Raw genomic sequence first — 14,079 nt, 5'->3', positions numbered from 1 at the left:
CAGCCCCATCTAGTGATGGAAAATTCACATCAAATGTTGAAGAAGCTGTAGAAGCTGTCCAAAAATGTCATTAAGTCCCGGTAAAACAGCACAAGAAAATAAATCTAAAACTTCAAAACAAAATTTGGTAATAAGGAAATAAGCAAATAAAGATACTTTTTAAATAGAACCAAAATTTCAATACAGCTCACAGGTGAGAAAGACGAGTTTATTTAATTGTGCTTTTTAGGTGCAAATTAAGTAGCATTCTTACTATTCTCTCTCAGTGTTGTTCTAAAGTAGAACTTTCATTTAGGATTGTTACGCAGGTAGTTCCTCAACAACTGAATACTGTCAGCTCATTCATTTTTGACTCTCCTGTTCAGTGAATAGAAGATTCCCAATAGAAACTATTCTCACGCATATAAACACGTACACTGAACACAGGCACCATACGCTGTATGACTGCACACAAGACCCTTGCTGGGGACGGGAGCAGCCGACGCGCCTTCACTGCCCCACTGACTGCAGGCGAGCTGCCTCCCTGTTCCTGATCTTAGTGTTGTTGCTGGCTTCTAGCATCTGTGGCCAAGAGATCCAGAGTGACAACATTAAAGAGCCCCAGGCATGTCATAAAACCTCAAGGGAAATAATCAACTCTGGTTTGATTTAAGGTAAAAAATATGCTTTTTTCCAACAATTAGATAATATAGTTCCTGTGTTTATAAACAGGGGAGGGAGGGGCGAGGTAAATAAAATCAAAGACTAGAAGAGAAAAGAAGCAGTTCTTATGATGGGGGGAAGATTGATTAAATTTTCTTTCATTTCTGAATTTCTTGTTACACTACTCTAACAAGATAGAGTCAACATACACATACCAATGTGATCCCCAAACTCCAGACGTCAGAGCGGACATCATATCCTTGTCGCGACGCACTTGGGTCTATTCTTTCAGGCTGGAACACAGAGAAAAGTCATAGTCATTAATTATGCATCCCCTCAAGTTGCAGGCAAATGGAAGCAAAGCTGGGTAGGTAGCCAAAACGCCAGCACACTCCTAGACGAATCCATGACTAGGGTCAGACAGGGAGTAACAGGAAGTCACAATCATATTAAAGACAAACAACAAAAAACCCAGCTCAGTGGCCACCTCCATAAAGGGCACACAGAGCTATTCTACTAATTTTCCCCCCTAAGGACTTATAAGCATTTACAAAGCTAAAGCTGAGAACACACAAAGGGAGAAAAAGAAAAAACAATAAAGAATTACAGGGTCACATTACTAGCAAGTAGTGGTAAACAGAAGAAAAAGAAAAGATTAGGTCTTCTGATTTTACCAGTCTTTGTTTCTGTGAATAAGGCCATCCACAATATATTTGAGATACAAAAGCAAACATGAGCTAAATTTATTATAATTATTGCACCCATTCTTCATCATAAAGCTAAGTTTATCACTATGTATATCTTCAAAGATATTTGTGTAGTAGTCATTTTAACCAAATTAAGGCACTGCCGATATCATAATATATTATCCTATCATATAAACAGCAAAAATCATTTTTAGTAATTTCTGTGAAGGGAGCACTACTCATTTCCTTGAAATAAGGGACCATTATTTACATAGTGCGTCAAGGATGGAGAAGAACAGAGAGGGAGGCCATCAGGAGCACAGAGCTGACAGTGGATCCTTAGGTAAGACAGAGAGAAACTGCTGCTGAAAAAAATGTCCAGAGAAGTATAATAGTTAACTGTATTATATTCTCTGCCTGTTGGCAACAACTAGTTTAGAGACCTACATATTTTGTTTTGAAATGAGTACTGTTCACAGTGAAACATTGCTGAGAGATAGCAAGAAGATCTAAATAAATGGAGAAACACAGCAGGTACTAAAAAACTCAATAATGTCAAGATATCCACAGGTGAATGGATAAATAAATTGTGGTCTACAGGTACAATCAAAACGTCTCAGCAATAAAAAGAAAGAACTAATGCACAGAATAGCATAGGTATATCTTTAAAACAATATGCTTAGGGACATCAACAACAATACAATAATAGTAGGGGACCTCAACATACCATTAACACCAATGGACAGAACATCCAGACAGAAAATCAACAAGGAAATAATAGAATTAAATGAAAAATTAGACCAGATGGACTTAATAGATATATATAGAACACTTCATCCAAAAACAGCAGGTTACACATTCTTCTCAAGTGCACATGGAACATTCTCAAGGATTGACCATATTTTGGGAAACAAAGCAAACATCAATAAATACAAGAGAGTTGAAATAATATCAAGCATCTTTTCTGATCATAATGCTATGAAACTAGAAATCAACTACAAGAAAAAAGCAGAGAAAGGTGCAAAAATGTGGAGACTAAACAACACGCTTCTCAACAAACAATGGATCATTGAAGAAATTAAAGAAGAAATCAAATATTATCTGGAGACAAATGAAAATGAGAACACGACATACCAAATCATTTGGGGTGCAGCAAAAGCAGTCCTAAGAGGGAAATTCATCGCAATACAGGCTCACCTCACTAAACAAGAAAAAGCTCACATAAGCAACCTCAAACGACACCTAACAGAACTAGAAAAAGAAGAACAAACAAAGACCAGAGTCAGTAGAAGGAGGGAAATAATAAAAATAAGAGCAGAAATAAACGATATTGAAACAAAAAAGACAATAGAAAGGATCAATGAAACAAAGAGTCTATATGACTCCACTCATAGGTGGAAGTTAGTATATTGACAAGGAGATCTGATCGGTGGTTACCCGGGGAAAGGGGGGGTGGGGGGAGGGCACAAAGGGTGAAGCGGTGTACCCACAACATGACTAACAAAAATGTACAACTGAAATCTCACAAGGTTGTAATCTATCATAACATTAATAAAAAAAAAAATATGCTTAGGGAAAGAAGGCAGACACAAACAAGTACACACTGTAAGATTACATTTATATGTAACTCTAGGAAAAGCAAATCTGATTGATAGTGACAGAAAATAGGACCAAATGATCTTTTTCGGATAATAGACATATTCTGTATCTTGACTGATATGGTGATTACCTGAGTAACTACATTAGTCAAAATTCAAATTGTATACCAAAAATGGGTACCTATCACTTGTGGTCATGGTGATAATGTCATTCCAAAACTGTTGTATGCTCTGTCACTAAGAGCTGGAATTTCTCGCATGTGTGTGTTAGGAAAACTTATCAATAAATTTAAAAAAGGATTCCATTTCCTTCCAATGTCACACTGGAGCACTGTCTAACAAGCCCACCCAAGGATTATGTAAATGTACTTTTGTTTCTCTTGATACTTAGTATTCATTAGGGCTCAGACGCTTAAGTTACATGATAACTTGTCAATTTTTGTCAGGTAGAGATGTGAATGACTTCTGACCAATAACCCCAAAAGTTATTGTTTTATTGAGTGGGATATAATTAGAAATTTTGAATTTAAATTAGTCATCTCATTCCAACATTCTTCTCTTTAGTGACCATAAATACTGAATTACACAGATGCTCTTTGAGCCAGTTTCACCATCTTGCCTGCCTAAGTTTTCTCATTAATAAGTTACATACATTTTTGACACAAATTCCTTCTTTATTTGTATGTGTAATATTTTTAACATTTTGAAAACTATCCTTTGAGAAGAGTGGTGATTTAAGAACTATGAAATTAATTAAAGATCCTGCATCCTAAATCTAAATCAGAAATATAGACTTGAAAAAGAAAAAGCTTTTAAAAAGTACAACAGGAAAATACCAACTTGGAGAAGAGGATATGTAACACTAACAAAAACAGCAAAAGTAACAGATAAAAAACAATTTTATACACAAAAAATAATTTACAATAAATACACAACTCAGGTTACTTTGTATTGAAATATATAAAATAAAATACATAAAAGCAAGGAGAAATTAACAACCACAATGATAACAAATTTTGAACTAATCTTTCTCAATTTTTTTGTATTAAAGAGATGAAAAAGTATTGAATAAATTTAATTAATAATACTAAACAGGCCTTTATTTTATTTTTTTGAGGAAGATTAGCCCTGAGCTAACATCTACCACCAATCCCCCTCTTTTTGCTGAGGAAGACTGGTCCTGAGCTAACATCTGTGCCCATCTATCTCTACTTTATTATGTGGGAAGCCTACCACAGCATGGCTTGCCAAGCGGTGCCATGTCCGCACCTGGGATCTGAACTGGCGAACCCAAGGCCGCCAAAGCAGAACGTGCAAACTTAACTGCTGTGCCACAGGGCCAGCCCCTGAACAGACTTCTCTAATATTTTCTAATATTTCACTTTTCACTTGACCATTTATCATGCTAAAAAGAACCTTAATATATCCCCAAAGGCATATGTACAGGCTAAAATGTTTTGAAAGCAAGTAATAAGTCAAAAGATTAAAAAGAATCAATGAAACAATTCTATCAGTTAGCTATGTTCTGTAACAAATTACCCCAAAACACTTAAACAAGAAATACTTATTATTGCAAGGTTTCTCTAAGTCAGGATTCAGGGTGCATTTTCCATGGATGGTTCTGACTCACACTCTCGTGAGTTTGCAATCAAGATGCCAGCTAGGGCTGTAGGCTTTACTGGGGCTGGAATATTTGTCATCAAGTTCATTCACATAATTACTGGCAGAAAGCCTCAGTTCCTCACCACAAGAGTCCCTTCTTGAGCGTCTTTAAAACATGGTCCCTGGCTTCTCCCAAAGTGAGCAATCCAAGAAAGAAAACAACAAAGAAGCCACAATGCCTTTTTACGACCTACTCTCAGAAGGACACATCATCATTTCTACCACATGCTATTCATTAGAAGTGAGTCATCACGTTCAGTCCACACTCAAGGCTGTACTTAGAATCCACCTTTTGAAAGGAAGCGTATTAAAGAAACTGTGGACAACACAACAAAAACTACAAGACTTTCCTGAAAGAAACTGATGATGACATAAAGAGATGGAAAGACATTCCATGCACATGGATTGGAAGAATAAACATAGTTAAAATGTCCATTCTAACTAAAGCAATCTCAGATTCAACGCTATCTCAATCAGAATCCCAATGACATTCTTTACAGAAATTGAACAAAGAATCCTAAAATTCATATGGGGCAACAAAAGACCCCAAATTGCTAAAGCAATCCTGAGAAAAAAGAACAAACCTGGAGGCATCACAATCCCTGACTTCAAAGCATACTACAAAGCTACAGTAATCAAAACAGCATGCTACTCATACAAAAACAGGTGCACAGATCAATGCAACAGAATTGAAAGCCCAGAAATAAAACCACACATCTATGGACAACTAATCTTCAACAAAGGAGCTGAGGGCATACAATGGAGAAAAGAAAGTCTCTTCAACAAACTGTGCTGGGAAAACTGGAAAGCCACATGTAAAAGAATGAAAATTGACCATTCTTTTTCACCACACACCAAAATAAACTCAAAATGGATCAAAGACCTAAAGATTAGGCCTGAAACAATAAGTCTTCTAGAAGAGAATATAGGCAGTACACTCTTTGACATCAGTTTCAAAAGAATCTTTTCAGACACCATAACTCCTCAGACAAGGGACACAATAGAAAGAATAAACAAATGGGACTTCATCAGACTAAAGAGCTTCTTCAAGGCAAGGGAAAACAGGATTGAAACGAAAAAACAACCCACTAGTTGGGAAAAAATATTTACAAGTTATTTATCCAACAAAGGGTTAATCTCCATAATATATAAAGAACTCACACAGCTCAATAACAAAAAATCAAACAATCCAATCAAAAAATGGGCAGGGGATATGAACAGACATTTCTCCAAAGAAGATATACGGATGGCCAATAGGCACATGAAAAGATGCTCATCATCACTAATCATCAGGGAAATGCAAATCAAAACTACACTAAGATATCACCTTACACCTGTCAGAATGCCAAAAATATCCAAAACAAAAAGTGACAAATATTGGAGAGGTTGTGGAGAAAAAGGAACCCTCGTACACTGTTGGTGGGAATGCAAACTGGTACAGCCTCTATGGAAAACAGTATGGAGATTTCTCAAAAAGTTAAAAATAGAAATACCATATGACCCAGCCATCCCACTACTGGGTATCTATCCTAAGAACCTGAAATCAGCAATTCCAAAAGTCCCATGCACCCCTATGTTCATTGCAGCATCATTTACAATAGCCAAGATGGGAAGCAACCTAAGTGCCCATCAACCAATGATTGGATAAAGAAAATATGATATATATACAATGGAATACTACTCAGCCATAAAAAAGGCTAAAACCGTCCCATTCACAACAACATGGATGGACCTTGAGGGTATTATGTTAAGTGAAATAAGCCAGATAGAGAAAGACGAACTCTGTATGACTCCACTCACAGGTGGAAGTTAAACATAGAGACAAAGAGAACTGATTGGTGGTTACCAGGGGCACAAAGGGTGAACTGGTGCAGCTACAACATGACTAACAATAATGTACAACTAAAATTTCACAAGGTTGTAAACTATCATAATCTTAATAAAAAGTTTAATAAAAAAAAGAAACTGTGGACAAATTTTAAAACTACCATAGACTTGGATATTAAAAAACACTCCAGGGAATGACCCCATGGCCTAGTGCTTAAGTTCAGCATGCTCCACTTTGGCAGTCTGAGCTTGGTTTCCAAGCGTGGACCTATACCACTTGTCAGCAGCCATGCTGTGGCAGTGACCAACATACAAAATAGAGGAAGACTGGCACAGATGTTAGCTCAGGGTGAATCTTCCTCAAGCAAAAAGAGGAAGATTGCAACAGATGTTAGCTCAGGGCAAATCTTCCTCAGCAAAAAAAAAACAAAAACAAAAAAAACCACTCCAGGAAACAGTTCTTACACCTAACATTTACAACAACTAAGAAAATGAAAATATGTGTATGTATACAAATGCATGTGCATACACATGCTCATGCTAAGGAAAGAGTAACACTTCTACTTTCAAGGAATTATCTATCTTTCCCCAAAGACTCCTGGCCAAGATGGATATTCAATCTCAAAGAAAAGAAAACTATGCCACCATAACTGTTTCAAACTCTGGGGAAAATTTTTTGAGCTTGAGGAGGCCAAAGATATGTTCACTAGATCACGAGATGATCAATAATTTCTTACTATGAATAAAATAAATAAACCTGGAAATTTCCCCAAGTGGATTTCTAAAGCTAACATAACCCACATAAAACCTTTACAATGTAAACTATAAACCAATCTCACTTAAACATCTTTATGCAGCAATCATAATATTAACATGTCAAATGTAAAAATACATTAATAGGGATTATTAATTATCCAGAAATGGGGATTATTTCTGGAATGCCAGAAAGGTTCAACCACCAGAAATATATGTTACTATGACTTGTCATGTCAATAACTGTGCAGAGAAAAATATTTCATCATGTAGTGAATGATGTCAAAAAGGCATTTAACAGAATTTAATAGCCATTTCTGATTCATTCATTCTCTCTCACACACACACATATTCTCACATACAGATATACACACATACACTTAGTAAACCAAAAAAAGGTATTTAAGTCAGAAACACAAGAATTCTACTATTGACACTGTCATTTGACATTGATCTAGAAGTTCTAGGCAAGGCAACAAAAGTAAATATGAGAAAACTAAAATACGTATGTTTATATTCACATATATGAGAAAGATCACTAAATATGAGGAAGGCCAAGGCAAAAATTATTTGCAGAATGGTACCCTGAGCACCATCTGAAACCTATTCAAAAAAGAGGCAGATCAGTAATTTGGCTTGTTATAAAATAAACATATCACTACAAATAGATTTCCTATATATCAGCAACTATTAGAAAAGCAAATCCCATACAAAACAGCAACAAAAAACTGCCTTAGCACCCAAGTACACAGCAGGGAACTAAACAAAGACTGTGGACTCAAAGGACACACGATCTAGTCAGGAGATATGAATACTAAAATAAGCAGTCAGGTGGTGACAAGGGTTGTAAAGAAAAATAGAGTTAAGAAGATAAGAGGGGAATGGAGGGCGCTATTTCAGATATGGTGGTCCAGGAAGGATTACCTAAGGATGTGACATCTGCTCAGAGACCTAACTAACGTGAAAGACTAGTACATTAAAACTATTCACAGGGAGAGTTCAAGGAAGACAGGGAAAGACCCCAAGGTAGAAACATCCTCCATACGTTTGTGCAACAGCGAGGAGGTCAGTGTGGTGGCTGGAGCTGGGCAAAGGTAAGTGGAGAACAATTCAGAAGGACAGCTGAGGGCCAGATCACCCAGAGCCTTACAGCCCATTACAGAGACTCTGGAATGAGTTTAAAGCTGGGAGGTGGCATGACCTGACAGCGCTGTGAAAGGAGAACTCTGGCTGCTATGCTGAGAACAGGCTGCAGTGGAGCAAGGGTTTGAGCAGGGAGACCACTCTGGGGACCAGCAACAAGGCAAGTGAGAAGCAGCAGAGGCTGGACCACTGAGCACTGATGGTTTTAAAAAGAGGGTGTGTTCTAGAAACACTTTGAAAATAAAGCAGATGGTATTTGCTAAGGGACAGGATGTAGAATACGAAAAGTAGAAAGAAATGACACTCCAAAGTTTGTATCCTGAGCAACCAGAAAGGGAGTTAGTATTCACTGAAATATAGAAGAAACAGGGAGGTGGAAGCAGCCCAAAGATTCTGTAGGAAGCAGAGAAGTGATAGGAGATCAAGAGTTCAGTATTGAACATACTATATTTACAACTTCTCTGGAATCTAGAGGGGTTATAAAATAGGAAAATAGATACATGATTCTGGAGTTTACAGGTGAAGCGTGGTCAGGAAAGAAATCATCAGCAACCATCATTTTCCTGAGCATCTGCTAAGTGACAGGCACTCAAATCACTGAACAAGAGAGGCAGACAGTATTAATCCCTAAGACTAGATGAACTCACTAAAGGAATGTGAGTAATTAAGAAAAGAGACTGAACGCTCAGCCCTGGGACACACCAGTATGAAGAGATCAGGAAGACAAGGAGGATGCAGAGAATTAGGAGAGAGGGACTAGCCAGTAAGGCAGCCAAGAGAGGGAAACGTCACGGAAACCAAGTGATGAAGGTGTCTCAGGAACATAGTATTTCAAATATTACAGGGGGTTAAGGAAGATCATGACTCAGAACTAACCATGGCTTTGGCAACATGCAAGATAATGTTCCCTCTGATGACAGCAAGTAAAATGGACTTATGGGGTAAAACAACCCATTTGAATGGGTCCAAAAAAGAATAAAAGGAGAAAAAGCAGAGACAGTAGGTGCAGACAAGTATTTAGAGTTGATAATAAATTCGAAAGAATTTATTAAGAAATATGTACAGCCTTTAAGAAGGAAAGCTTAACAATAAACATTAAGACAACTTGAATGAACAGAGAGAAATAACATATTCTTCATTGGGAAAACCCAATATTATAAAACAGCAATAGTTAATTTACAAGACTAATGAAATGCCAATAAAATTCCTATTGCTTTTATGAAACCACTATTCATACGAAAAACAGAAAGATAACACAACAAAGTCCAGAAACATTCCCAAATTCAAGAGTTCAGTATAAGGGTATTAATTCTAAACAATGAAGTTTGAATGAACAGATAATTAAAAACAAAATTTTTAACTGGATACCTATTTGTGAGGAGAAAAGTTATATTCTTTGCCTTGATAATACACCAATACTGATTACATTAGGATTAAAAAATTTAAATGTAAAAATGAAAAGCCTAAATTTGGGTACTAAAATAAAATTCTGCAACTATTCCTAATCTTGGCATGAGAAAGATCTTTCAAAATATGACAATAGCCAGAAACCTCAAAGTTAACAATTTTATAAGCTCACCATATTAAAATTTTCTATTTCTGTAATTCAACCAAGAAATATGTAAAACTTAAAGACAAATTACAACATCTGAGCAAACATATGTAACATTATAAGAAGAAAAAGATGAGGGGCTGGCCCCATGGCTGAGTGGTTAAGTTTGCACGCTCGGCTGCGGTAGCCCAGAGTTTCGCCAGTTTGGATCCTGGGTGTGGACATGGCACCACTCATTAGGCCATGCTGGGGTAGTGTCCCACATTTCACAAGTAGAAGGACCCACAACTAAGAATATACAACTATGTACCAGGGAGGCTTTGGGGAGAAAAAGGAAATAAATAAAATCTTTAAAAAAATAAAAAGATGAAAATTCTCATTATATTTTACATGAATACAAAAGATTAACACTCTAATAGAAATATGGGCAAAGGATAATGCATAGAACTAGCCCAATATAAGAAAAAATGTAAAAATATCTAACTTTATCAATAGTTTTTAAATATATAACAAAAAATGCCCTAAATTAAAAAGAAATTACATTGTGGTCTATCAACTTGACAAAGATAAAACTGTAACATTCTGACACAGACTGACAACTATTTAGAAAACATTACCCTATTAAACAGATACTTAGTATAACAAAACACAAGGACAACCTAAGCAGGCAGAAATAGAAAGTTATTTTGTTTTTGGTGAGGAAGATTGGCCCTGAGCTAACACCTGTTGACAATCTTCCTCTTTCTGCTTCAGGGAGATTGTCACTGAGCTAACATCTGTACCAATTTTCCTCTATTTTGTATGTAGGAAGCTGCCACAGCATGACCTGATGAGTGGTGTGTAGGTCCATGCCTGGGATCCAAACCGGGAAATCCTGGGCTGCCGAAGTAGGGTGTGCAAACGTTAACTACTATGCCACCAGGCCAGTCCTAGAAATTTAATTTTTGTGGCTAAATCTATTATATATGAAGATGCATCAACCTAGAAAAATGCCTACAAATGCCTAAAAAGGCAGATGAAAGACATATATGCAATACGATTACATTTACATAAAAATAGAACATATACTCAAAAAAAGAAAATTTTTCTCCCTTTATGAATGACTTATGGGTAATTAATTCTCCATTTTACTATTCAATATTTTATTTTTTATATACTTAATAGGGACATAATCTTCCACTTTTACAAAACAACAAACAGTAAAGTTCTTCAAACACAGAGTTATTTTATTTAACATTATAAAAAATAGGAATAATGTAATGTGATTTCAAAGTCACCAGGAAGTGAAAATAGTCAAGCCACTGGGGTAAACCATATATCTCAAAGTTACAGATACCAACAGGAAAAGTGGTACGAGTCAGTTGGGAATGTGCATATTTATGCACTCAATGGAGAAAAAAATCAGACCTAGAATCTTTCCCTGAATATTCCAATATGCTTTCTAGGCAATAAATAGTAGAACTCTTTAAGAAATTCAAGAAATTCAAAATTAAAGTAAAAAGCTGTTCTTAGAAGAAACCATCACGAACTTATACCTAAGATTATGAGGGGCAGCTGTTCTCTAACATTCAGAAATAAACAATTCAAACCACTAAAGAAAGAAAGAAAGAGTACTGATTACTCAACTGCAAATCCACATTTCCAAAGACGGCAGCAGCAGTACTACCAATGGACAGTTGTTTAGTAAACACGATTTTTGTAAAGTTAAATTCTCAGGGACCATACACACCTCAGCAGTCTCCATACTGACTCACAGTGAATAGTGGTCTTCAGTTGCTTTTTAAACAACTTTACTGCGATATAATCCACATACCACTCAATTCATCCATTTAAAGTACAGAATTCAATGGCTTTTAGTATATTCACAGATATGTGCAACCATGACCAGAATCAATTTTAGAACAGTTCTCCACCCTACACCCTTTGGCAAACACCACCCACTCCATTGAAACTCCCCTACCACCACCAGCTCTAAATAATCACTGATCTACCTTCTGTCATGAGAGGTTTCCCTATTCTGGACTTTCATGGACTCATGTAGTATGTGGTCTTTTGTGTTTAGCTTCTTCCACTTAGCATGATGTTTTCAAGGTTTATCTATGTTGTGGCATGAATCACTACTTCATTCTGTTTTAAGACAGAGTAATATTCCATTGTACAGATAGACCACACTTTGTTTACCCATTCATCCACTGATGGACATTTGGGTTACTTCTACCTTTCGGCTATTATACACTAATGTAGTCATATGCCGTAAACATTCCTGTATTAAGTTTTTGTGTGGACGTACATTTTCATTTCTCTTGGGTATATGCAGCCGGGAGTCCAATTACTGGGTGGATTAGAGTAAAGTCATATTGTCTTCATTAAAAATGACATATAAAATGATACCAATAAAATGGCAGAGTAGGTAGTTCCAAGGGACCATCGCTCAAGAGAAACTTTGAAAACTAAAGCAAAGGAGTGATGTCAGCAACATGGCAGAGTGAGCAGTTTTCTTTGTCTCTTCCTCTTTGAACTACAACTAGCTGGACATTCACCGTTCAACAAAGGATATCCACACAGCACCTCAGGACGCCTAAGAGACCCATGCTGCTATATATTGGAAGGTGGATGGACTACCCCCAGGGAAGAGGTGGAGATAGGTGAAAACTCTCTGACCCCCAGACAGCCTAGTACTTGCAAGCAACTATCTCCTGGCTGACACACTCATAGCACTGCCATGGCACCAAGGGTGGGCATGTGCATCGGTGACGTGACTGTGGAAACAAGTGACGACAGCCTTAAGCGCCCCACAATTGCTCCTTAGTCCAGTGGGAAAATCCACGGTCCCACGGTGGCCGCAGGGAAAGTCTCTGGTCAACCCTAGTGGAAAGGCCCCACCCAGCAAACACAAGAGCTGGAAGGCCCTAGGGCAGAAGTAGCTCAGCCAGTTGATCAATTCACTGGCTGCATTAAACACCCATAGCCCTGCTGCAGCCCAAAGGGGACAAGGGAGACCCAGGGGCACCACACAAGCAGGTGGTGATAATCCAGAGCCCCAGCATGACTGCTTCTTGGTCCAGGGGAAAATTCACAGTCCCACAGCAGCCACAGGGAAAGCCTCTACTCGGCCTTAGCAGAGAGGCCCCATCCAGCAAACACAAAGGCTGGGAGGCACTGGGGCAGAAGGGGTGCAGCTGGGTGAGCTAACCACAGACTGCAGTAGATGCCCACAGCTCTGCTGTGGCCCAGAGTGGATGAGTGAGATCCTGCGGGACCTGACAGTGACAGAGCTGCGAGTCTAGGTGAACAAGCTCCCGGCTGCTGTGAAAGCCCGTAACACCGCTGCAGAACCTAAGGAGGGAGAGTGTCTAGGCAATCTGTGAGAGCAGGCACCAACATGCCGAAGCCCCCTTGGGATTGTTCCCACAGCTGACTGGAGACCCCACAGGGCCCATGTGATCACAAGGAGGGACCCAGGCTCAGTCAGGAAGAGCTGACAGGGATCCTGGTGGGTGCAGATTAGACAGGTGCGGCCCTGTCACCACCAGGAGAATCAAGTGGAAGCACTAACCGAACTCTAGCTCTATGTGGAGGCACAAATCCACACTATCAAGCAGTATGAAAAAATATATTAAATCTCCAGAACAGAAAGCAATTAACAAGTACCCAGAAAACACTCCCAAAGACACTGAAATCTATAACATAAATGACAACAAATTCAAAATAGCAACCATTAAAAAACTCAGTGAATTAAAGGAGAATAGAGGTAGACAACTCAATGAGTTCAGGAGCTACATCAGAAAAGAGCTTGATACTATAAAGAAGAACCAATCAGAAATGGTGGAGATGAAAAAGACAATGGAGGAGATCAAGAAAAATCTAGACTCTCTGAACAGTAAGGCTGATAATATGGAGGACAAAATTAGCAATTTGGAGGAAAGGAATATAGAAATGCTTCAGATAGAGGAGGAGAGAGAACTAAGACTAAAAAGAAATGAAGCAACTCTCCAGGAACTATCTGACAATTAGGAAATGCAACATGAGGATTATAGGTATCCCAGAGGGAGGACAGAAGGAGAAGGGGACAGAAAGCCTGTTCAAAGAAATAATGGCCGAGAATTTCCAAAACCTGGGGAGAGAGCTGGAAATCCATGTGACAGAAGCTAACAGATCTCCAAACTTTATCAATGTAAAAAGACCCACCACAAGGCATATAGTAGTGAAGCTTGCA

General features: G+C 38.0%; 1 protein-coding gene across 3 annotated transcripts in view; it reads right to left on the bottom strand.

Annotated features, from left to right (window-relative positions):
• The window catches only part of MAP2K4 (mitogen-activated protein kinase kinase 4), a 136,285-nt gene that overhangs the window by 18,236 nt on the left and 103,970 nt on the right, over positions 1 to 14,079 (bottom strand). For all 3 annotated transcript variants that reach the window (XM_023653528.2, XM_023653527.2, XM_023653529.2), the window contains one exon: positions 858 to 935. In XM_023653528.2, the coding sequence (XP_023509296.1) occupies positions 858 to 935 (78 nt within the window). The remainder of the gene's footprint in view (positions 1 to 857; positions 936 to 14,079) is intronic.

Source organism: Equus caballus, chromosome 11 (genome assembly GCF_041296265.1).
Source record: "Equus caballus isolate H_3958 breed thoroughbred chromosome 11, TB-T2T, whole genome shotgun sequence".
Lineage (NCBI taxonomy): Eukaryota > Metazoa > Chordata > Mammalia > Perissodactyla > Equidae > Equus > Equus caballus.
The sequence above is the reverse complement of the archived record's forward strand: the minus strand, read 5'-3'. Positions and strand labels throughout refer to the sequence as shown.